This window comes from Pan paniscus, chromosome 18 (assembly GCF_029289425.2).
Source record: "Pan paniscus chromosome 18, NHGRI_mPanPan1-v2.0_pri, whole genome shotgun sequence".
In the NCBI taxonomy this organism is placed as follows: domain Eukaryota; kingdom Metazoa; phylum Chordata; class Mammalia; order Primates; family Hominidae; genus Pan; species Pan paniscus.
The window spans coordinates 21,920,184-21,946,323 of NC_073267.2; the positions used below are offsets into that span (position 1 = coordinate 21,920,184).

General features: G+C 40.1%; 1 protein-coding gene across 2 annotated transcripts in view; it reads left to right on the forward strand.

The window, feature by feature from the left end:
• ACSM3 (acyl-CoA synthetase medium chain family member 3) overlaps positions 1 to 26,140 on the forward strand; it is a 47,087-nt gene that overhangs the window by 2,493 nt on the left and 18,454 nt on the right. The window contains exons 2-5 of one of the 2 annotated variants that reach the window (XM_055100136.2): positions 3,192 to 3,235; positions 17,307 to 17,576; positions 23,157 to 23,367; positions 24,699 to 24,906. In XM_055100136.2, coding sequence (XP_054956111.1) covers positions 17,358 to 17,576; positions 23,157 to 23,367; positions 24,699 to 24,906 — 638 coding nt within the window. In that variant the 5' untranslated portion in view covers positions 3,192 to 3,235; positions 17,307 to 17,357. Of the gene's footprint in view, positions 1 to 3,191; positions 3,236 to 11,632; positions 11,774 to 17,306; positions 17,577 to 23,156; positions 23,368 to 24,698; positions 24,907 to 26,140 lie in introns of those variants that run through there. The other variant, XM_003812070.7, reaches the window with a different exon arrangement.

Sequence of the window (26,140 nt, forward strand, 5' to 3'; positions counted from 1 at the left end):
CTAGTTGCTGTTCCTTGCCATTGTTTTTCTTGTGGTTGTCTCATGATAAAAGAAAACAGTTGATGGAAAATGATATGTTAGAAGACTCTCTCAAAAGCCTGGTCTTGGCTGGGAACTACATTTATTTATTAGAGTTTTTCTTAAGACAGTTGAATATAAGAATTATTCCAATCACTTATGTCAGAATCCTTCTTAGATAAAGCCTCAGTGGCACTAGGTTACTCCCTAGGATTAAAACTGGGTAGGGGTCGAGGGAGATTAGATTTCAGTTGAGTGCTAGAGAAGAAAACCTGATCTATTTTTAGAGAAAATGGAGATCCCTATGAAATAATAGATATAGATAACAATTATCAATAGCTGCATTAGGTGAAAAGCTGCTGGAAACATAATGAATGGATCAGGTGATGCCTTAACATCACAAAAGGAGAGCCAACACATTATGATTCTCCAGATGTGATGCAATAGAATTCTGCAAAGATATTTATGCAATCTTTTTGCTATAAATGGATCTATCCTCTAGATTTAACTATTAGTTTATAGAAACTACACGGGACAGAAAAATATGTTAAACTCAACCACATTGAATTAGCAAAATCAACACTGAATTTGGGAAACTTTAGAGGACAATGCCGTATGTTCTACAATGAATTACAAAGAAAAAGAAGACAGAGATGGAATTTATAGATTAAAAACTTAAGATATATATCAATAAAATGCAATGTGTTGCCCTTGTTTGGACACTGAGTTGAAAAAAAAAACAAGTGTAAAACAAAATTGAATCTGGAAAAGGCTGGCTGGGTGGGGTGGCTCATACCTGTAATCCCAGCACTTTGGGAGCCGAGGTGGGCAGATCACCTGAGATCAGGAGTTTGAGACCAGCCCGGCCAACATGGTGAAACCCCGTCTCTACTAAAAATACAAAAATTAGCCAGGCATGGTGGCACATGCCTGTAATCCCAGCTACTTGGGAGGCTAAGGCACAGAAATTGCTTGAACCTGGGAGGCAGAGGTTGCAATGAGCTGAGATTGCACCACTGCACTCCAGCCTGGGTGACAGAACGAGACTGTCTCAAAAAAAAAAAAAAAAAAAGTGAATCTGGAAACATGAAATTTGAAAAATTATATTAATAGAGGATTATTATGGCTTTTTCAGGTATTAAATGGTATTGTGATTAGGTTTTAAAAGAGTCCTTATCTTTTAGAGATACATAAGGATTTTCCACAATAAGGAAGAAAAAGAGAGACCAAGAGAAGAGGTACAGATATACAGACAGAGAATAAAGAAGTAAAAGCTGCAGATACAGACAACTATTTTTGAGAAATTTTGCTGTAAAAAGGAGACAAGTAATGAAGAGGTGGAGGGAGACAAATGGCCCAAGAAATTTTATTTTCACATGGGAAATATTACCATGTATTTGTGCCTGACTTTGTTTCCCTATTACAACTCTTAAGAAAGAAATGAAAAGAAGAAAGAGAGAGAAAAGAAAAGAGAGAGAGAGAAAGAAAGAAAGAAAAGAAAGAAAGAAAAAAAAGACAGAGAAAGAAAGAAATTGATGATGCAAGAGAGAGGAAGAATAACTGAGGGAGTAATATCCTGGAGTAAGGGAGAGGGAATGGTGTCAAGTCCACAGTGGAAAAGGTGACCCACGCTAGGACCTTGGACAATTTTTCCATGGTCATTGGAAGGAATGCAGAAAGTATGGGCAGAGTTGTAAGAGTACTGGTTGGTTAACTGGTTAGGGGGAATAAGGACATTCTCTTCTGGCTTTTCTCACTTATAAATCTCAGTGAAATAAGAGGGGAGAAGGAGAGGTACTAGTTTAGAGAAACAGGGGAAGGAGTGAAACAGTTATCTCCAAGTGTAGAAATGTAGTGGGGTTGTCAGAGAGTGAGAACGGCCCACATGAATATTTTGCAGTCAGGAAGTTAAAGTGTGCTAACATAATTAAATAGGAGGCCATTAGACTGAGGTGGCTCTAACACTCAGAGTTCCCACATAAGCAAACTGAAGCCTAACTCAGAATTTAAAATAAAATGAAATATAAGCTCAGCCAGTCACAGGCAGCCAACTGGGCTTTAGTATATTGTCTTGAACTTCCCACCAGAACAGTGCAAATAAGGCAATTGTTCAAACTTTTACCAATCAAGTAATTTCTTTGCTCAGCTTCCACATTCACCCTATAAACACCCTCCCTTTGTGCCCTGCAATAGAGCCCTGAATTACTTCCCATTTGGAGCTGCCTGATTCATGGATCGGTTTGCTCACATGTATGCTTTAAAATTTTAACGTGCCTTAGTCTATCTTGTAACAAGTGTAACCATTGAGTTTAGGACCACCGACAAATACCATGTGCAATTCTCCAGAGCCATATTAAGCTTCTCAAGTGTCACAAATAAGTAGAATTATCTGGAGTTTTGCATAGAGCTGGGTTTTCCCACATGAGTATGGTGGAGGGAGAGCAGTACAAAGAATCTGAATGGCACAGAGAATCCAAGCTGGGCAGAAGATAAGTGAAGGCATGAAGGAGGTGTGCTTAAGTCAATGGACTTAAGATTTTAGAGGGGCAGAGGAATTATTGTGACGAAGGTCCTAAGAGGCTAGGGATGGTGTGAGAGAAGGCCAAGCAGGGAACAGGCCAGTGTCCATAGAGACCATGTCGGGAGCTGGAACTCTAGTCCCCACCCAACAATAAGAAGAAGCTCCTTGCAACTCAGGTGTCATCCAAAGCTGGGTAAAGAACCTAGATGTCTATATTCACCTGGCAATAATGAGGTGGTGCCCCTTCCCTGTCCCCTACCTGGGCAGTGTCAAAGCCAGCTAAAATATAAAGTTTAAATAAGGTGCAGAGTCTTATTACAAGAATGTCCGTGTTTGAATTGAAAATCACTCCTCATACCAAAACCAGGAAGAGTTCAAATGAATGAAGAAAGATGATGGATAGATGCTAATACTGAGATGACAGAAATGTTAGAATCATCTGACAAAGATTTTAAAGTAGCCTTGATAAAAAGGCTTCAGTGAACAATTAGGTATGCTTGAAATAAATGAAAAATATATATATCAGCAAAAAATAGAAGATATCAAGAACAACTAAATGAAAATAAATATTAGAACTAAAAAATTCAATGAGAAATCAAAAGCTTGGTGGATGGTATGATACTATAAAATATATATTTCATCTTCATTCCAGTTTCCTGGTACATAGCTGCTAAAACCCTTGGAATTTCTGAAGTGGTAAGTGCTTTTTTTAATTATTATTATTATACTTTAAGTTTTAGGGTACATGTGCACAATGTGCAGGTTCGTTACATATGTATACATGTGCCATGCTGGTGTGCTGCACCCATTAACTCATCATTTAGCATTAGGTATATCTCCTAATGCTATCCCTCCCCCCTCCCCCCTCCCCGCTCCCCCCACCCCACAGCAGTCCCCAGAGTGTGATGTTCCCCTTCCTGTGTCCATGTGTTCTCATTGTTCAATTCCCACCTATGAGTGAGAACATGCGGTGTTTGGTTTTTTGTCCTTGTGATAGTTTACTGAGAATGATGACTTCCAATTTCATCCATGTCCCTACAAAGGACATGAACTCATTATTTTTTATGGCTGCATAGTATTCCATGGTATATATGTACCACATTTTCTTAATCCAGTCTGTCATTGTTGGACATTTGGGTTGGTTCCTAGTCTTTGCTATTGTGAATAGTGCCGCAGTAAACATACATGTGCATGTGTCTTTATAGCAGCATGATTTATGGTCCTTTGGGTATATACCCAGTAATGGGATGGCTGGGTCAAATGGTATTTCTAGTTCTAGATCCCTGAGGAATCGCCACACTGACTTCCACAATGGTTGAACTAGTTTACAGTCCCACCAACAGTGTAAAAGTGTTCCTATTTCTCCACATCCTCTCCAGCACCTGTTATTTCCTGACTTTTTAATGATTGCCATTCTAACTGGTGTGAGATGGTATCTCATTGTGGTTTTGATTTGCATTTCTCTGATGGCCAGTGATGATGAGCATTTTTTCATGTGTCTTTTGGCTGCATAAATGTCTTCTTTTGAGAAGTGTCTGTTCATATCCTTTGCCCACTTTTTGATGGGGTTGTTTGTTTTTTTCTTGTAAATCTGTTTGAGTTCATTGTAGATTCTGGATATTAGCCCTTTGTCAGATGAGTAGGTTGCGAAAATTTTCTCCCATTTTGTAGGTTGCCTTTTCACTCTGATGGTAGTTTCTTTTGCTGTGCAGAAGCTCTTTAGTTTAATTAGATCCCATTTGTCAATGTTGGCTTTTGTTGCCATTGCTTTTGGTGTTTTAGACATGAAATCCTTGCCCATGCCTATGTCCTGAATGGTAATGCCTAGGTTTTCTTCTAGGGTTTTTATGGGTTTAGGTCTAACATTTAAGTCTTTAATCCAACTTGAATTAATTTTTGTATAATGTGTAAGGAAGGGGTCCAGTTTCAGCTTTCTACATATGGCTAGCCAGTTTTCCCAGCACCATTTATTAAATAGGGAATCCTTTCCCCATTGCTTGTTTTTCTCAGGTTTGTCAAAGATCAGATAGTTGTACATATGCGGCATTATTTCTGAGGGCTCTGTTCTGTTCCATTGATCTATATCTCTGTTTTGGTACCAGTACCATGCTGTTTTGGTTACTGTAGCCTTGTAGTATAGTTTGAAGTCAGGTAGCATGATGCCTCCAGCTTTGTTCTTTTGGCTTAGGATTGACTTGGTGATGCGGGCTCTTTTTTGGTTCCATATGAACTTTAAAGTAGTTTTTTCCAATTCTGTGAAGAAAGTCACTGGTAGCTTGATGGGGATGGCATTGAATCTATACATTACCTTGGGCAGTGTGGCCATTTTCACAATATTGATTCTTCCTACCCATGAGCATGGAATGTTCTTCCATTTGTTTGTATCCTCTTTTATTTCCTTGAGCAGTGGTTTGTAGCTCTCCTTGAAGAGGTCCTTCACGTCCCTTGTAAGTTGGATTCCTAAGTATTTTATTCTCTTTGAAGCAATTGTGAATGGGAGTTCACTCATGATTTGGCTCTCTGTTTGTCTATTATTGGTGTATAAGGATGCTTGTGATTTTTGCACATTGATTTTGTATCCTGAGACTTTGCTGAAGTTGCTTATCAGCTTAAGGAGATTTTGGGCTGAGACAGTGGGGTTTTCTAGATATACAATCATGTCGTCTGCAAACAGGGACAATTTGCCTTCCTCTTTTCCTAATTGAATACCCTTTATTTCCTTCTCCTGCCTAATTTCCCTGGCCAGAACTTCCAACACTATGTTGAATAGGAGTGGTGAGAGAGGGCATCCCTGTCTTGTGCCAGTTTTCAAAGGGAATGCTTCCAGTTTTTGCCCATTCAGTATGATATTGGCTGTGGGTTTGTCATAGATAGCTCTTATTATTTTGAGATACGTCCCATCAATACCTAATTTATTGAGAGTTTTTTGCATGAAGGTTGTTGAATTTTGTCAAAGGCCTTTTCTGCATCTATTGAGATAATCATGTGGTTTTTGTCTTTGGTTCTGTTTATATGCTGGATTATATTTATTGATTTGCATATACTGAACCATCCTTGCATCCCAGGGATGAAGCCCACTTGATCATGGTGGATAAGCTTTTTGATGTGCTGCTGGATTCAGTTTGCCAGTATTTTATTGAGGATTTTTGCATCAATGTTCATCAAGGATATTGGTCTAAAATTCTCTTTTTTGGTTGTGTCTCTGCCCGGCTTTGGTATCAGGATGATGTTGGCCTCATAAAATGAGTTAGGGAGGATTCCCACTTTTTCTATTGTTGGAATAGTTTCAGAAGGAATGGTACCAGTTCCTCCTTGTACCTCTGGTAGAATTTGGCTGTGAATCCGTCTGGTCCTGGACTCTTTTTGGTTGGTAAGCTATTGATTATTGCACAATTTCAGATCCTGTTATTGGTCTATTGAGAGATTCAACTTCTTCCTGGAGAGTGTATGTGTCGAGGAATTTCTCCATTTCTTCTAGATTTTCTAGTTTATTTGCGTAGAGGTGTTTGTAGTATTCCCTGATGGTAGTTTGTATTTCTGTGGGATCGGTGGTGATATCCCCTTTATCATTTTATATTGTGTCTATTTGATTCTTCTCTCTTTTTTTCTTTATTAGTCTTGCTAGCGGTCTATCAATTTTGTTGATCCTTTCAAAAAACCAGCTCCTGGATTCATTAATTTTTTGAAGGGTCTTTTGTGTCTCTATTTCCTTCAGTTCTGCTCGATTTTAGTTATTTCTTGCCTTCTGCTAGCTTTTGAATGTGTTTGCTCTTGCTTTTCTAGTTATTTTAATTGTGATGTTAGGGTGTCAATTTTGGATCTTTCCTGCTTTCTCTTGTGGGCATTTAGTGCTATAAATTTCCCTCTACACACTGCTTTGAATGTGTCCCAGAGATTCTGGTATGTTGTGTTTTTGTTCTCGTTGGTTTCAAAGAACATCTTTATTTCTGCCTTCATTTCATTATGTACCCAGTAGTCATTCAGGAGCAGGTTGTTCAGTTTCCATGTAGTTGAGCGGTTTTGAGTGAGTTTCTTAATCCTGAGTTCTAGTTTGATTGCACTGTGGTCTGAGAGACAGTTTGTTATAATTTCTGTTCTTTTACATTTGCTGAGGAGAGCTTTTTTGTATGCTAGTGAGATGACTAGGGGTTAGGGGTTCAGGATGGGGGCTGGTTGCCAGGAGAACCAACCTTGTGATTAGAGGGTTAGAACTTTCTCTCCCACCCCACCACCACGCCACTTCCCATCCCCCTACCTCATGGGAGGAAAGAAGGGCTGAAGGTTGAGTTAATTACCAATGACCAATGATTTAATCAGTCAGGCCTGTGTAATGAAGCCTCTAAGAAACCCAAAAGGGGCTGGGTGTGGTGGCTCACGCCTGTAATCCCAGCACTTTGGGAGGCTGAGGCGGGCGGATCATGAGGTCAGGAGATTGAGACCATCTTGGCTAACACACGGTGAAACCCCATCTCTACTAAAAATACAAAAAAATTAGCCAAGTGTGGTGGTGGGCACCTGTAGTCCCAGCTACTCAGGAGGCTGAGGCAGGAGAATGGTGTAAACCTGGGAGGTGGAGCTTGCAGTGAGCCGAGATCACGCCACTGCACTCCAGCCTGGGTGACACAGCAAGACTCCATCTCAAAAAAAAAAAAAAAAAAAGGGCTGGGTTCAGGGAGCTTCTGGGTAGATGAGCATGAGGAAGTTCTAGGAGGGCAGAACATCTGGTGAGGACATGGAAGCTCTGTACCCCTTCTCCCACACCTCGCCCTATGCATCTCTTTAATCTGGCTGTTCATCTGTATCCTTTGTAATATCCTTTATAATAAATGGGTTGATGTAAGTGTTGCCCTTTGTTCTATGAATAGTTCTAGCAAATTAATTGAACTCAAGGAGAGGGGTTAGAAGCACAGATTACAACCTTGAATCTTATGACACTTGAAGTGCGGGGCAGTCTTGTGGGACTTGTAAATCAAAAATAAAATTCTAAGCCCCCAAACTGACTGAATTGACCCTCCTTTTGACCAAGAGGACCCAAGGAAATCTGAAAAATTAGGCCATGATGGAAAGCCAGTAGGGGCAGCTACAGGGGGTGGCAGGGGCAGCTACAGGGGGTGGCGGGGACAGACATGCCTCATTATACTCTTCCCTTTTGGAGTTCAAGCACAACTGACCAACATTAACATTGAAACAGTGATCTTAAAACTGACAAAACAGACTCTTTGTAGCAATAAGATCCAAATTCTAAAATGACTCTAGTACAGCATCACATAACAGATAGCAGGCCCTGAAGAAAATCAAAGTCTTTTACCCCAAAATATATTTCTTTGACACATTTTGAAATGGCCCTGCAAAGCTGTCTCTTGTGGGGAAAAGCTGCATTCTGTAGGAAAATCTCCTTCCTTTGTTGCGGGACAATCAAAGACTGGAGAGACTGAAAAAGGTTCAGGAGAGTTTATTAAGGTGATCACCGGCTCAGCCAGACATACATCCAGAAAGTCTGAGCCCCAAACTAAAGGCTTTCCCTACTTTTAAACATCTTAAGGCGGGAACCATGTGAGGCAGGAAGTAAGTTACGGAAGAGAGAAACAAAGGCAGTTAATCAAGCATTACAACATTTCTTACATCTTGAGAAAAACATGTCTTGCAACCTAAACTTATCGGTCTTGTGACCCTGAAGCCATGCTAGGGAGGTAAGCAGGAACTCACTGAGCCTGTAATAAACTTTGATGAATGTGGAGTTGGGGAATATAGATAAGGTCCACTGACCACAGAGAGAAGACAGGCTGTTAATATTCTCTTTAACTTGAGTATAACTCAAGTTAAAGTCGCAGCAACTTTAAGAGGATTTAAAAATTTCTGTTACCACTACTATTAGGTTATAGTTGATTTCATTAATTCCTTCTTCATCTTTACTATGTATTTCCAGAGAGTGTGATACCTTTTAACGTCTAATAAGAGACATTCACAAGTGTTCTCTTTGAGGCCTACTACCTGGAGGCTTCATCTACTTGAAAAGAACCTTGGCTTCTGCAACCCCCCACCCTTTACCTTAACTCAAGCTGATTTCAATTCTTCAGCCAGAGTTTAGCCCTTTCAACCAATTGCCAATCAGGAGATCTTTAAATCCACCTATTACCTGAAAGCCCAGCCTCTTCCTCCTTTGAGATGTCCCAACTTTCCAGGCTGAACCAATGTATACACATTTTTTTTTTTTTTGAGACGGAGTCTCACTCTGTCGCCCAGGCTGGAGTGCCCAGGCTGGAGTGCAGTGGCATGATCTCAGCTCACTGCAACCTCCACCTCCCAGGTTTGAGCAATTTTTCTGCCTCAGCCTCCTCAGCATGTATTGATTTATGTCTTTGCCTATAACTTCTTTGTCCCTAAAATGTATCAAATCAAACTGTAACCCAATCACCTTGGGCACATGTTCTCAGGACCTCCTAAAGCTGTGTCATGGGTCATGATCCTTAACCATGGCAAAATAAACCTCTAAATTAATTGAGACCTGTCTCAGATACTTTTTAGTTTACAGATTGAGACCTTAACCTGTAGGATCTGACACTATTTCCAGGTAGACAGTGTTGAACTAAGTAGGACATGACACCCAAGCTGGTGTCCACTGGAGAATTGCTTGGTATAGTGAAAACCCCCCACACGTCTAGTGTCAGAAGTGTTATTGTTAGAGTAGGTAGTCAGGCAGATATGGGCAAGGCAGGAAAGGCAGGAATGTCAGGCGACAATCAGGTGATGGTCAGGCTGTTATTAAACTGTCACTCTAAAATAATTGGTTGCAGTAGGTGCCAGGGAAAGGCAGTCTCCTAAGAGAGAGAAAACACCTAAAGCTGGTGATCAGCAGCTTTCCAATAAGATCTCAGGAACTGGGCAAGTGTGCTCAAGCATGCGTACTAAGAGGCAAAATGGCAGATTTTAACTGGTATACAACCTTCCTCTAGGAACACTTGACTGGTAAGGGAAAAACGCCTCAAATGAGAATGTGCACAACTTCAGTAAAGACATTGCACATGTGGCCCCTCCCAAGTGCTGACAGGCCACTGCACGTGCAGACAGCCCATGCCAAGGAAAAAATCAAAGGAGATACAAAACCTCGGAAGCATGCCAATGTATAAAATGCAAAGTCAAAAGTCAAACAGGGCACCTGGATCTCTCAAGTTGCCTGCTTGCCCCTCTTCCTTTGGTTCCTGCTCTAAAACTTTCTAATAAACTCTCACTCCTGCTCAAAAACTTGCCTCACTCTCTCACTCTGCCTTATGCCTCTTGGATGAATTCTTTCCTTTGAAGAGGCAAGAATCAAGTTATTGTAGATCCGTATGGATTCACCACTGCTAACATTATGTTGAATGGTATGTGAGAGTAGAAAAAAAAACACTGTTTTTTCCCTGTCTCTAATAATGAGCTTAACATCAGAATAGAAATAATAGAAGAAAAAAATCAAAGAACTGGAAGCCAGAATTTACTCAACCTGAACAAAAGAAAGAAACTAGAATGGGAAAAAAAAGAAAAAAAAGAACAGAGCCTCAGGGACCTGTGAAACTATCATAAAAGATCTAACATGGGGGCTAAAAATTTACTCCAAGAAATAATAGCTGAAAAGTTCTCAAATTTGTCAAGAGACATAACTATAGAATTCAGCAATACAGAAAAAGAAATATACAACAGGACCAAGCAAGGTTTATTCCAGGGAGGCAAGGCTGGTTCAATATTAGAAGATCAGTGTAATCTATCTTATTAACAGGCTAAAGAAGAAAAACACCACATGCTTATAGTAACTGATGCAGAAAAAACACTTGCCAAAATTCAACACCTATTCATGATAAAAACACTCAGAAAAAAACAGAAATAGAGGAGAATTTCCTCAACTTGATAAAGGGCATCTACACAAAACCTACTACTAATATTGTACCTAACCATGAAAGACTGAATGTTTTCCCTCTAAGATCAAAAGCAAGGCAAGGATGTCTGCTCTCATCACTCTTATTCAATGTAGAGCTAGACACTCTAGCCTGCACAATAAGGCAAGAAAAGGAAATAAAACGCATATAGATCTGAAAGAAAGAAGTAAGATCTGTTTACTTATTTACAGGTAATGTGATTACACAGAAAATCCCAAGGAATCAACAACAAAAGACTCCTAGACCTCAAAAGTGACTAACAAATTCCTCTTTAAGTAAATTTAAGTTGGGTCTCTCACATGTAATTGAAAGAGTCCTTTATTTATTCACATATCCATCAACTATTTATTGAATGCCTAAAATTTGCCAGTAGCTATTCCAGGCAATAGATACACCATCAAACAAAAAGAGTTCTTACCCTCAAGGGTGATAGTAAGAAATGTAAAAAGTTAAAAAAAGGTAAAAGAGAAAAAATGAAGAGTGCTACTTTAGAAAATGAGGTAAGGGAAGAGTTATTTAATAAGACACCTCAGAAAATGAGGAATTTGGCCAGGGGGATATCTGAGGAAAGAGTTCCAGTCAGTGGAAACTGTGAATTCAGAAAGCCTGAGGCTGAAACAGGCAAGTGTGTTTGAGAAAAAGCAAGGAGGCTGGTGGCTGTGCAGAGTGAGGCAGAGGAAGGAGAATGGGCTGTGGATCAGAGGACCCTGTGCCAGATCATACAACTCCTTGCAGTTCATGTAAGGACTCGGATTTTACCTGGAGTGGAAAAAGAAGCACTGAAAGATTTGAGCAGGGGAGTAACCTGATAGCGTTTATGTTTAGTCCTGCCACTTCGACAGATAAACGCACCAATGGGCTTGATGAGATTTAGGCCAACCCATAACCGCCCCTCAACTTCTTTCCTTTCAATTTCAAAACTCCTCTGTGGCTTCCTCCATCTGTTCTTCCTTCTGAGAAGTGCTCTCTCTGCCCGTTTACAGAACTAACCACTTCGGCAACTCCTTGGACACTTTCCTTCTTGTTAATAATTTGCTTTCTCCGCCCCTCAAAAGCTTGCTGTTTCTGTAAATCATTACCTGTAAGAGGAACCGCTGGGAGTCCTGTAAACTTTAGCCCAGAGCTTGGCTCCTCCTCCAGAATGTCTCCACCAATCAAGGAAAGTGTTTTGGGCCAGTCTTGCTCCTCCGGATTGTCAGACTGCTCCTCCCTCTTCTTTAGACTGCCACGAGGAAAAAGCAGATGTGAGAACTCAAGGTTCAGGGCTGCTCTTCTAAGAAACAAGTCTGCCATAATCTCCAGCTGTGTTGGAATCTGTTAACTAGTGAGTACCTCATCTCCCCTCCTGTGTAAGATTTCCTGAACTGGCACATCTGTTTTTTGAGCAAAGATAACAAACAGATGAACAAAACCAACAATCAAAAATGCTGTCATTAAAGTCTTGGGCAGCTAAAGTTTCTCTCAGAATTTCTCAGTTGTGTGATACTATCTATTAAGTGATGAGGAGTATGCACACACAAAAGGCTATAAATGTAGCAGCTGAGTTTTCATGTTGAGCCTTTTGGTGCTATTTGATTTTTTGAAAAACTATGTACATGTATTAAGTTGATAAATTTTTTTTTAATTTTAATTGAACCAGATGCGGTGGCTCAAGCCTGTAATCCCACCACTTTAGGAGGCTATGGTGGGCAGATGCAGATCACTTGAGGCCAGGAGTTCGAGACCAGCTTGGCCAACATGGTGAAACCCTATCTCTACTGAAAATAAAAAATTAGCCAGGTGTGGTGGCAGGTGCCTGTAACCCCAGCTACTTGGGAGCCTGAGGCAGTAGAGTCACTTGAACCTGGGAGGTGGAGTTTGCAGTAAGCTGAGATTGCATCACTGTACTCCAGCCTGGGTGACAGAACAAGACTCCATCTCAAAAAAAAGACCAGGTAGTGGCTGAGATTTTCATTGTACTGTCTGCTTAGCTCCCCACCTTGCTCAGTGACAGATGGGAATCCATCTTCCGCATCATCCAGAAAGTATGTAAATTACTTCCAGGAAACTTTGGGAAACACAGATGCAAACCTAAGAGCAGCCAGTTTTCTCCTTTAGGTGGTCAAGGGCAGCTGCAAAAGTTCTGTATAGGAGGGGCTTCAGGCAGGGTCTGGTTGGGTTTGGAGACAACAGCAGTGAATTTACCTTGCGTTGAGGCTGTATATGTTAAACTACTGTTATTACTTGGATACTTAGAGGGAGGGATGTTTAGGGAGCTGTGGGGAGGCTAAAGCCCCCTTGGCTGTAGGGACAAAGAGCTTGCATTTCAGATGAGACCTTAAATACTTTCAGAAGCCCATCTGACCAGGGGTGGTACTGTCTTTCTTAGAAGAGTTTTCCTTACCAATGTTTCTGTGGCTCAGTATAAAAATCTGGAGTCACCCTGGGAAAGTTATCTCAGCAATTTTACCTACAAATAATTTTATAAACCTGGGAAATATAAGTTGTAAAATGCTAAGATCGATGAAAAGGGAGGAAAAGAACTTTGTTGAGGAGAAGGCAATCTTATGGTTTTGATGAAGAGGATGTCGATATTTGCTTTTTGGTAGAACAGAATGGTTAGGTTCATTTTAAGCTCCAAATGACTGATCAATTTTCTTTTCAACATACGTTTGAAGGATTCTGAATGTGGTGTGGAGTATTGTATGGGAGCTAGGGAACAAATCATACTAAACTCTGATTCTATTCAGAATCAGCAAGCTAAGTATGATATATTTATCTCCAATCATATTAATATTTACATAATTATTTAATGTCTTCCTTAATAGTCTATAAGCTTCTTGGGAGCAAGACCAGCCGTGTCTTGTTCACAGCTATATTTTCAGCATTTAGTACAGGTCTGGCATATACCAAGTGTTCGATAAATACACGGGTAATGAATAAATGCGTTGTCCAATTTAAATATGTGTGTCTGTTTGTGTATACTTCCTTGTCTGTAAAATGAAAATACTAATAAATAACTGCAAAATGCTTAACAGTACAACCACTTGCCAGATCTCAGCAAAAATGTTACATCCCTAGAGAGACCTCCTAAAAGGTCCCTTTTCTCCCATTACTCTCTTTGTTTTCTTGTGTAACATCACATTTATTTATTCCCTTGTTTACTATATGTGTCTTTCTATGACAGCAAGGAGGACCTTGTCTCTTGCATTCCCTCCTGTATCCTCTATGTCTGAAATAATTCATGGCAAGTGATTAATAATTGTTGAATAAATAAATGAATCATGCCAACCTACCAAGAATGAAGCTCAAGACCTTAAGATATTTGTCCAAATTCCTGCCTTTTATTTAATAGAATCAGAAATTTTTTCTAATACTTCACAACCACTTAAAATACTATTCATTTTTACATCCAAGTAATGAAAGAATCAGGACGTTCCTTTTGGAAGACATAGTTTCAACATTTTATCTAAATTGCAAAATTATACAAAAACTCAAGTGACCATTGATAGGGGACCGGTTTAAGAAATGACAGTGCAGTTCTTCACTAGAATGTCATGCAACTGTTAAAAGAAAAAAATCAGAACAGGGCTGAGTGTGGTGGCTCCCACCTGTAATCCTAGTGCTTTGGGAGGCCGTGTGCGTGTTTGTGTATATTTCCTTGTCTGTAAAATGGAAATAATAATAAATAACTGCAAAGTGCTTAGCACAGGAGGATTGCTTGAGGTCAGGAGTTTGAGACCAGCCTGGGCAACATAGTGAGACCCCCATCTCTAAAAAATTTTTTAAAACACTTAGCTGGGTGTGGTGGCACACACCTGTAATTCCAGGTACTCTGGAGGCTGAGGCAGGAGGATCGCTTCATCCCAGAAGTTCAAGCTGCAGTGAGGGGTGGTCGTGCCACTACACTCCAGTCTGGGTGACAGAGTGAGATCCATCCTGTCTTTAGGCAGGGAAAAAAAGGAAAGAATAAATGAATAAATACTTCATTTAAAAAAATAGAATGAAGATCTCTGTGCACTGGTATGGAAAGCCCTTAAAAGGTACATTGTTAAAAATGTTTTTAGTGGGCAGAATAGTGTGTATTCTGGGCTACCTGTTGTGTAAAATTGGTGGAGAAATAAGAATCTATACTCATAATTTGCTTGAATGCACATAAAGAAACCCTGAAAAGATAAGTAGAAATAATAATAGTGGTTTCCTGGGAGTGAGAGCAAAGTGGGCAGCTTTGAGACTAGAGGTGGGAGGCAGATATTTTTTTTTCCCTCTGTACCTTTTACAGTTTTTTTGAGCCATTTGAAGATATTATGCGAAAAAAAATTAAAAACAGAGAGAGACAAGTAGTGTTGATTACTTAACTTCTTTCAGTTGAAGGAAACCTGATGCTAATTCTGTTAAGAGGAGAGCAGCCAAAAGCATAGGTTGTGACTTGGCAGCAAAAAACAGGGACCGGTAGTTCCCTCTGTACCCAATCCCCAATGCCAAAGAGAATGACATTGTTAGACTTAAGGTCTTAACCTGCAGGGCAACTGGGATTCAGAGTGATTTTAGTCCTATTCTTAAGAGCTGCCTTTTCTCCTAAAGCCTGCCAAGAAATTTTTGTTAATTCTTCCCAGGAACATAACAGACAAGGCCCCTGCTCTGGTAGAACTTACATCACAGTGCAAAGATCAGCAAACTGTAGCCCATGGGTCAAATCCAGCCCTCTGCCTGTTTTTGTATAGCCTTTGAACTAAGAATGGTTTTTAAATTTTTTAATGGTTGAAAAAATAACTAAAAGAGGAACACTAATTCATGACACATGAAAATTAAATGAAATTCTAGTGTCAGTACCATAAATAAGGTTTTATTAGAACACAGCCATGCCAAAATTTATTTATGTATTGTCAATGGCTGCTCTCTCAATGGCAGAGTTAAATACCTGCAGCAGAGACCATATGGCCCACAAAGCCTCAAATATTTAGTGTCTGGTCCTTCACAGAAAAAGTTTGCTGACCCCTATTCTAGTAGAGAGTAATATGCTTGGCACCATGATAAGCATTTTGCATACAGTATCCCATTCAGTCTTCAGGACAAATCTCTGATGGAGGTTCTATTAGTCGCTCCATTGGTAAAATGTGAAACTGAGGTTCAGAGTGATTAATAATTCAAATAAGGTCATGCAGTTCATAAGAGGCAAAACTGGGAGACAATATCACATGACCATATGACTCAGTAGCCAGTGTATTTAACCATCATGCCATAGACTGGTGCTTTTCACACTTGAATGTACATACTAGTCACCTGGGATCTTGTTAAGATGTCAACATCTACCAATTCAGTAGATCTAGAGTGGGGCCTGAGAATGTGCATTTCTAACAAGCTTCTAGGTGATAAAGATGATGATGGTGGTTCACAAATCACAGCCTCTAAATCAGTGATTCTCAACCATGGCTGCTGCACATTAAAATCTGAGGACATTTTAAAAAATATAAATGGGCCCAGAGCCCACTCTAAAATATTCTGATTTAATTGATCCAAGACCTAGGCATCAGAGTTTTTTTTTTAATGCTTTCTTGGTGATTCAAATGTACAGCTGGACTGCAAACCACTGCTCTATTGAAATCCTGTCGAATGATAGTAAAAACATTTAATCCAAAGACCAGAGTTCTAGTTCTAACTCTGGTATGACAGAATGAAGCAGGCTGTTTCCCCTCTCTGGGTCTCCAGTTTTCTTTGCAGGTGAAAAAGGAAAAAGCTGAAACCAGATGGTGTCAGAGGGCTCAAGATCACTGACTTGTCAGGTCTTCACACACATAAATGGGAAGGACAGAAGTACCCAGGTTTCCTGATGCATTGGTTATATCAACATGATGCCCAAACACCAGGTCTGCTTAGGGTAAAACTGCAATAACTGTAGATGTCAGCTAAACTGTCCATTTAGCTGACATCTGCAATTATGTATTGTTTTGGCAATGTATCAATACAGAAATGCTTCCACATAGCCAGACTGCCTTACATGGCACACAGCTAGAATTGTAGTTAGAATGATGATTTAATGATTATGAGAGTAATATATATTGCATTGTAGGAAATTTGGAAAATTACAGGAAGTATAATGAGGAGAATCTCAAACACTCATAATCCCTAGAACTGTATTTTTAACAGCCTCAACCAAGTAAATGACATTGTGATCAAATGATTTCCCACAGAAGCAGGCGATGGCCCAGAGGGGCCTCCCCGACAAAAGTCCTAAATGTTAAAACCCCATTATTACATCTCTATTAAATGCAGCTCCAAGCCTGGACTTAAAAGTAGCATGGGCCCCTATTGAGAGCATGGGAACTGCAACCTATCAACTAGACAGTTCATAAACTGTGACAGTGCTTTCATGTCTAATTGTTATTGGGCTACTCTCGATTTCTTCATCTACAGATTATCCACTGTGAAAAATGCTCCTTAACATTTCTGCCCTACTTTGAAATCTGCAGGTGAAAGATATTAGACAAGAAGGCTTAGCCCTTTGCTTTCAGTGAGATTAAGTGGGTGACCCAGATCTTTACTTCTTTAGAAATGCATATGGGTGTCAATAGTGCACAGTATTCTGGAGAATGGGCTAGGACCTGATAGTTCTGGGTTCAAATCCAGCCAATGCCTCTTACTAGTCATTTTCTCAATCTGTAAACAGAGATGATAATAGTACCCACTTCACAGGATTTCTCTGAGGATTTAATAAGAAAGTGTATATAAAACACTGAGCACTGTGTTTGGAACACAGTGTACGCAGAAAATGGTACTATCATGATGATTATCAATACTAATAACAAAACTTAGCCACTTTGGGGTATGGCTACCTTCAGGACAGAAACAAATATATGTCCTTTTTGCTTGTCTTTTAGATGAACTGGTCTCTGTTCAAATCCTGAGTGCTAAAGCTTCCAACAAGACTGATGCTAGCTCGTGTCACCATGAAGATGCTACATCATGCCAAGTGTTTTCAGCGCCTAGCAATTTTTGGTTCTGTGAGGGCACTGCATAAAGATAATAGAACAGCAACCCCTCAGAATTTCTCCAACTATGAATCCATGAAACAGGACTTCAAACTGGGGATTCCAGAGTATTTCAACTTTGCTGAAGATGTCCTGGACCAATGGACTGATAAGGAAAAGGTATGGGGGGAGGGCCAGTCAGACCACAATTTCTCAACTGGGAGTGATTTTACCCCTAGGTAACATCTCTAATGTCTAGAAATATTTTTGTTGCCATGATAGGGGCAGAGGCAGTTGCTACTGGCATCTAACAGGTAAAAGCCAGGGATTCTGCTAAATATCCCATAATGCACAGGGCAGCCTCCAGAACAAAGAATTATTTGACCCGAAATGTCAATAGTTCCATGGTTAGTTGAGAGACCCTGTATTACATAAATGTAGAATTCTAGGTTGACTTAAAAAAAAAAAAGGAGAAGAGTGAAAAGTAATTCCAAGAGTCAGAAATGGTAGAAAAGGAGGCACAGATAAATCTTTGGGGAAAATATAAAGGATGCAAGAATTCTCACTTATTGGAAAGAAAAATGATCAGGCTAAATGGGAAATGATTTGGGCCAAAAGAAATGACATGGCTTCCAACGTCTAGAAATAAGGACCCCAAAGTTATTATTTTTCCTGTTATGTTTAGTTATGTAATAACTATACATAGTTATGGGGTACAGAGATAATTTTGATACATGTATAAAATGTGTAGTGATCAAATGAGGGTAATTAGGCTACCCATCATCTCAAACATGCATCATTTCTTTGTGCTGGGAGCATTCAAAATCCTCTCTCCTAGCTTTTTGAACATACTCAATATATTATTCTTAACTGTTTTCACTCTACAGTGCTATAGAACACTAGAACTTATTCCACCCATCTAGCTATAATTTTGCATCCATTAACCAACCTCTTTCTATGCTCCTCTCCCCACTACCGTTCCTAGCCTCTAATAGCCACAATTCCACTCCCTACTTCTATGAGCTCTTTTCAGGCTGGAGTGCGGTGGTGTGATCTCAGCCCACTGCAACCTCCGCCTCATGAGTTCAAGCAATTCTTGTGCCTCAGCCTCCCGAGTAGCCGGGACTACAGGCACCTGCTACCATGCCGGCTAATTTTTGTATTTTTAGTAGAGACAGGGTTTTGCCATGTTGGCCAGGCTGACCTTGAACTCCTGGTCTCAAGTGATCCGCCCACCTTGGCCTCCCAAAGCACTGGGATTACAGGCGTGAGCCACCCACCACGCCAGGCCGAGCTCCTTTTTTTTTTTTTTTTTTAAGAGACAGGGTCTTACTTTGTTGCCCAGGCTGAAGTTCAGTGAAGCTCATTTTTTTAAGCTCCCACATATGAGTAAGAACATGTGGCATTTATCTTTCCGTGTCTGACTTATTTCACTTAACATAATGTCCTCCAAGTTCATACATGTTGCCACAAATAACAGAATTTCATTCTTTTTTATGGCTGAATAGTTTTGCACTGTGTATATATACCACATTTTCTTTATCCATTCATCTCTTGATAGACATTTAGGTTGATTCCATATCTTGGCTATTATGTACAGTGCTGCAATAAACATGGCAGTGCAGATATCTCTTCGATAGACTGATTTCCTTTCCTTTGAAAAAATACCCAGTGGTGAGATTGCTAAATCATATGGTAGTTTTATTTTTAGTTTTTTGAGAGGCCCTTATATTGTTTTCTGCAATGGCTGTACTAATTTATATTCTCACCAACAGTGTTTCAGAGTTCCCTTTTCTCCACATCCTCTCAAGCATTTGTTATCTTTTGTCTTTTTGACAATAGCCATTCTAACTGGGGTAAGATCATATCTCATCATGGTTTTGATTTGAATTATCCTGATGATTAATGATGTTGGGCATTTTTTCATATACTTGCTGCCAATTAGTATGTCTTTTGAGAAATGTCTATTCAGATTCTATGTCCATTTTTTAATTGAATTATTTGTTTGTTTTGTTTTGTTTTGCTGTTGGGTTATTTGCATTCCCTGTATATTCTGGATATTAATTCCTTGTCAGGTGAATAGTTCACAAATATTTTCTCCCATTCTACATCTTGTCTCTTCTCTCTGTTGATTGCTTCCTTTACTGTCCAGAAGCTTTTTAGCTTTGTATAGTCCCATTTGTCTGTTTTTGGTTTTGTTGCCTGTGTTTTCATATCCTTATCCCTAAAATATTTGCCTAGGGGAGGCTCAGAGCCTACTCTGGCTCAGGATCTGCCCAATTTTATTAAATTTATTATGAAATTTAAAAAATTTTAAAAATTAAAATTAAAATAAAAAATAAAACATTTGCCTTGATCAATGACTTGAAGCATTTACACTATGTTTTCTTCGGTTGTTTTATAGTTTTGAGTCTTACATTTAAGTCTATAATCCAGTTCGAGTTGATTTTTGTATATGGTGAGAGAGAGGGCTCTAGTCTTAGTCTACCGCATATGATTACCACTTTTCCTCGGACCATGTACTGAAGAGGATATCCTTTCCTCAGTGTATGTTCTTGGCACCTTTGTTGAAAATCTGTTGAATGTAAATGTGTGGGTTTAGTTCTGGGTTCTCTATTCGGTTTCATTGGTCTATGCATCTGTTTTTATGCCAATACCATGCTGTTTTGGTTACTATAGCTCTGTAGTATGATTTGAAGTTAGGAAGTGTGGTGTCTCTACTAAAAATACAAAAATTAGCCGGGCATGGTGGTGCATGCCTGTAATCCCAGCTACTAGGGAGGCTAAGGGAGGAGAATCACTTTAATCTGGGAGGCGGAGGTTGCAGTGAACTGAGATCACACCATTGCACTCCAGCCTAGGTGACAAGAGTGAGACTCCCTCTCAAAAAAAAAAAAAAAAAAAGATTTAGTGTTAGTTCTTATGGTAGAATTCAGCAGTAAAACCATCCAATTCTGGGCTTTTTTTATTACTGATTCAATCTCATTACATATTATTGGTCTATTCAGGTTTTCAATCTTGGTAGGTTATGTGTGTCCAGGAATTTATCCATTTCCTCTATGTTTTCCAATTTGTTGGCATATAGTTGTTCATAAGAGTCTTTAATGATCTTTTGTATTTCTGTGGTACAGTTGTAATGTCTCCTTTTTCATTTCTGATTTTATTTATTTGGGTCTTCTCTTTTTTTCTTAATCTAGCTAAAGATTTGTCTATTTTGTTTTTCATCAAAAAATTTTGTTTTGTTGATCTTTTATAATTTTGCCTCAATTTCATTTATTTCTGCTCTGATCTTTATTATTTCTTTCTTTCTACTAATTTTGGATTTAGTTTGTTCTTGCTTTTCTGGTTCCTTGAGGTGCATTCTTAGATTGTTTATTTGAAATCTTTCTGCTTGTTTGATATAGGTGTTTATGGCTATAAACTTCCCTTCTTAACACTGTGTTTGCTTTATTTCATTGATTTTGATATATTATGCTTCCATTTTCATTATTTTCAAGAAATTTTTTGCTTTCCTTCTCAATTTCATCATTGACTCACTGGTCATTCAGGAGCATGTTGTTTAATTTCCATGTATTTGTACACTTTTCCAAAGTTCCTCTTGTTACTGATTTCTAGTTTTATTCCATTGTGGTCTAAGAACATACCTGGTATGATTTCAGTTTTTAAGAATTTGTTGAAATTTGTTTTGTGCCCTAACATATGGTCTATTCTGGAGAATGTGCCATGTGCTGATGAGAAGAATGTGTATTCTGTAGCTGTTGGATAAAATGTTGTGTAAATATCTGCTAGGTCCATTTGGTCCAAAGTGCAGTATAAATCCAATGTTTCTTTGTTAATTTTCTGTCTAGATGATCCGTCTAATGCTGAGGGTAGAGTGTTAAAGTCCTGAACATTGTTGTATTGGAGTCTATCTGTTTACATCTAATGATATTTGCTTTATATATCCAGGTGCACTGATGTTGGGTGCGTATATATTTACAATTGTTATATCCTCTTGCTGAATTGATCTATTTATCATTATATAATGACCTTCTTTGCCTCTTTTTATGTTTTCTGACTTAAAGTCTATTTCATGTGATATAAGCATAGCTATTCCTGCACACTTTTGGTTTCTATTTGTTTGAAATATTATTTTCCATCTCTTCATTTTCTGTGTCTTTTTTTTTTTTTTTTTTTTTTTGAGACAGAGTCTCACTCTGTCGCCAGGCTGGAGTGCAGTGGCACGATCTCAGCTCACTGCAACCTCCGCCTCCCGGGTTCAAGCGATTCTCCTGCCTCAGCCTCCCAAGTAGCTGGGACTACAGGTGCACGCCATCATGCCCAGCTAATGTTTGTATTTTTTATAGAGACGGGGTTTCCCCATGTTGGCCAAGATGGTCTCGATTTCTTGACTTCGTGATCCGCCCGCCTCGGCCTCCCAAAGTGCTGGGATTACAGGCATGAGCCACTGCGCCTGGCCCTATCTATGTGTATCTTTACAGGTGAAGTGAGTTTCTTGTAGGCAGCCTATAGTTGGGTCTTGTTTTTTATCCATTCAGTCAGTCCATACAGTCCATATCTTTTAACTGGGGAATTTAAACTGTTTACATTCAAGATTGTTATTGATAGGTGTTATTTTGTTCATCATGAGGGTGCCAGCAGTGGCTCCAGTGGGTCCCAGGCAGGCTGATCCTCAGGCTCCCAGGAAGTGTGCATGGGCACTGGCAGTAGCAGTGGTAAGCCTCAAGTGAGTCAGACCTCAGGTCCTTTGGCAGTGCACATGGGTACTTGTAGTAGTGGCAGCCTGAATGGGCCAGTCCTTGGGTCCGCAGATGGCAATGCAGGCACAAAGCGGCTCTGCCACTAGAGGGGGCAAGATCATGTTCATGGCAGCAGGCTCAGGAAGGCAGCTCTCAGGCTCTGGGGAGTGTGCTTTAGTGCCTTATGTCCTGGGGCAGCCTCTCTTGATGTGCTGGACTCCCTGTTACCTGGGGTGTAGAGTGCTGTGTGTAGGCTCGGGTGCCAGTGGCCTGGCTCTATCACTGGATCCACCTGGTGTTGGAATGCTGCAGCCCTCTACGGGAACGTGTGGGGATGTCAGCAAGGCCCCAGGGATGTGGAGATGCAGGGGCAATTGGCCCCAGGGCAAGATGTAGTATGGTAGTAGCTCTGTTCCTAAAATGATGCCATGCTGTAGCAGCTCGGGTCCTGGGGTTTGTTGCAGGGGGATCTAGTATGAACTTCCTCTCTGGAACAATGTTATACTATACTAGTATACTATACTATACAGCGTTTACTAGGCTCAGGGCATGTGAGGGCTGAGGGGCTCTCCTGTAGGTGGGACTTCAGGCATCTGTGATGGGAATGTGTACTGCTGAGGATCTTCCACTTACATTTTCCTCAAAATAGGGAGTCCCTCTGGGCTCTGTGCTGATCCTGGCCAGCTGCTCTTCTTCCCTCACTATGCTTTCATCTCTAGTTTTCAGGTCTCAGAGAGTTTTGTCACTTCCTTGCTAAATTCCAGTGTTCTCCCTTTGACACTCTATTTATCATGTAGTTATCTGCTTACTGTCTTGGTACTTCTGGTAGGAGGTGAGTACTGGGCATCTCTAGTCATCCATCTTGATGATGTCTCCCCCAGAGTTATTTCCAAATTCTCCATCCATGTTCTAACTAATGACTTGCGAACTTTCTTCAGCTAATCTATTCCATTGAATCAGTTGGCCCAGAATTTAGCTGTATAACAACCTTTAAATCAATGACTGGTTTTTCTTTCCTCAGGCTGGAAAGAAACCTTCAAATCCAGCCTTCTGGTGGATCAACAGAAATGGAGAAGAGATGCGATGGAGTTTTGAGGAACTGGGATCTCTGTCCAGAAAATTTGCCAATATACTTTCAGAAGCCTGTTCCCTACAAAGAGGAGATCGGGTAATTCTGATTCTGCCCAGGGTCCCAGAGTGGTGGCTTGCAAATGTGGCCTGTCTGCGAACAGGTTAGTAATGTTTGCTTTCCGATCATATTTATTACTAAGCTGGAGGGGAGATTTTCCAGAACACCTAAGTAATCATGATACATTTATTTTGGTGTGGGCTTATTGTCAAAGAGTGCCTTTAAATTATATAAAAGTTAGGCCGTGGTAGGCTAATTCCTTATCCCTAGGTGGAACATCTTTAAAAGATAATCTTAGAGTTACAGCCTCACAAAAATTGTTGTGTTGCCCTGATTAGAAAGAAAAGATATTCTAAAGAACCTGTGTTCTGGTCCTGGTTGTTGGTTTCTTGAAGAACCCTGATGGAGAGGCCTGGTCCTTCCCAAAGTGAAAGGATGAGCCAGTGTCAAGAGTCCAGGAATGCCAGACATATGTTCCCCAATCTTCTTGCCTACTGTGTCGCCTGGGAAGAGTAAAACCTATTGTGAAGTGAATGCTTTCCATCCCTGTCTTAAGGGTCTGGGACTTAAGGGTGGTGGGGCCCAGGAGGAAGATCTATATATTTTTGAGAGTCCATTTATCCTTTGAGAAAATAATACCCAAAGCTTACTGAGCACTGTTCTAAGTTCTTTACATGTTTTAACTCATTTAATCCCCTAATTATCCTATAAAAGAAGTAGTATTATTACAGTATCACTTTACAGATGCAGAACCTGAAGCTCACAGAGGTGAAGTGGCTTGTCCCAAGTCCCAGCTATAAGAGTGTCTGGCTCCAGGACACTCTTAATCATTATACTTCATCTTACAGTGTAATATATAACCAGCAGGAATAGAACCACAGAAAAGATGAATGCCTCCACACTTCCTTTTGGAAAGAAATCATAAAGCAATCATGTACATTTTAAGAGGCACTCAGGCACTCAGCTGATGTGGTGAAGTGTACAGTTCTGGAGTCAGGCTACAGGGGTCAATCCCTGCACTGTCACTTACTACTTAAGTGATACCTTGGGCAAGTTATTCATAGCTTTTATGTTTTGGGGTTTTTTTGGTGGGGACTGAGTGAGTTAAAACATATAATCAAATACTCAATAAATATTGGTTAATATTACTTTTCAATCAAAACCTTCTTCAAGCTCAATGTTAGGGATGGTCTTCAAATAAAGAATAATTATCCAGTATTTAACATGCTTTCATGTTAAGCCAAAAGGGTCATAGACTCTGAAATCCCTTGAAAGGCAAAAGCAGATAAGTGAAAGCAAGATAAATAGATATCTTCCTGGTAAACTGACTAACTCACTCTGAGAAATACAGAATGTATAGATGGTATCTACACTACTCTAACATAATGAAGAATAACCTTTCTTCTAAACACTGTTTCTTTTCTGCCCCTTTAGGGACAGTTTTAATTCCAGGAACCACTCAGCTGACCCAGAAAGACATTCTCTACAGACTACAATCTTCAAAAGCAAACTGCATTATCACCAATGATGTTTTAGCCCCAGCAGTAGACGCTGTTGCATCCAAATGTGAAAATCTGCACTCCAAGCTGATTGTATCAGAGAACTCCAGAGAGGGGTGGGGGAACCTCAAGGAGTTGATGAAGTGAGTAGCCACGCTTGTTGTAGAACAGCTTCCCAAAAGGAAAGGCAACAATAAAAAGATATTAAACCCAGCAGTGATTAGAAAAATGCAAATTAAAACAACAGGCAAAGGGAACAGTTGGTAGTTATTGCTGCACTAATAGTGCTAAACTGTGAAGTAGGAAGGAGCTTGGAGTGCTTTTTGTAGGTTGGGATCCCCTGAGATTGGAGATTGGTGTATAGGAAGTTTATTAAGGAGTTCTTTTGGGATTAACACCTGTGAGGAATGAGTAAGAATGTCGGACTGGGCAGAGAAAGAAATTTATTTGCGATGTATTCCCTACAAAGCTTTCAGTCAATCCACTGGGACCTCTGAAGGACCTCCTCAAAGCTGTTCCCAGCTAAAGCAAGAGGTCCTGGCCTTTATATACCCACATTGATCAGTAATTGGATGGGGTTGTCCCTAGGAGTCAAGACCTTTAACAAAGCCACTGTCTTCAGTCAAGGCAATCTCTAGAGAGTGCTCCCAGCACCTGTCACTGAAGGATCACAGTCAGTCCTTCAGTGTTGGCTATCCCATTCCCTTGCTGACAGCAACACTGGTATCAGGTTAAAAGAAAAAATGCTTAATGTTAATGGATGCAATTATAAAAGTGAATTTCACTGATGTTGAAGCCTAGCATGGGGTGCTTCCATGGGTTACTTGGAACTCTTGCCAGGTACTGGTTATGCCTTAGAATTGGGCTGGCAGCAAAGTCCTTCTCTAGAATGAGCTTCCTACCTTTACTCAAGGATTTGGGAGCATGCTTGCAACTATGGACTTTTCCTACCACATTTAAAATTGCTAATATTGAGTTCTTGCCAAAGGCCAAGTACGGTTCTAATAAAAATAATGTTACAATTGCAATCATAGCTTATATTGATACGGTTATGTGCCAGAAACTATTCTAAGGACTTCAGATATATTACCTCATTTAAACCTCACAGCAACCTAGGTACTATAATTACACAGCTGAATAAGGTCAAATGCTAGTATCTGGCAGAGCTAAGTTTCAAACCCAGGCAGTATGGGTGCTGAGCCTACACTCCTCACTTCTGTATGTACTGCCTCTAGTAAGAGATCAGTACGACAACCCTTCCTCAGGTTTTGAGGGCAACCGTATTGGTGATGGAAGTGATAGGAACACAGCTATAAATACTTTTTTTTTTTTAGACGGAGTCTCACTCTGTCACCCAGGCTGGAGTGTAGTGGCGCA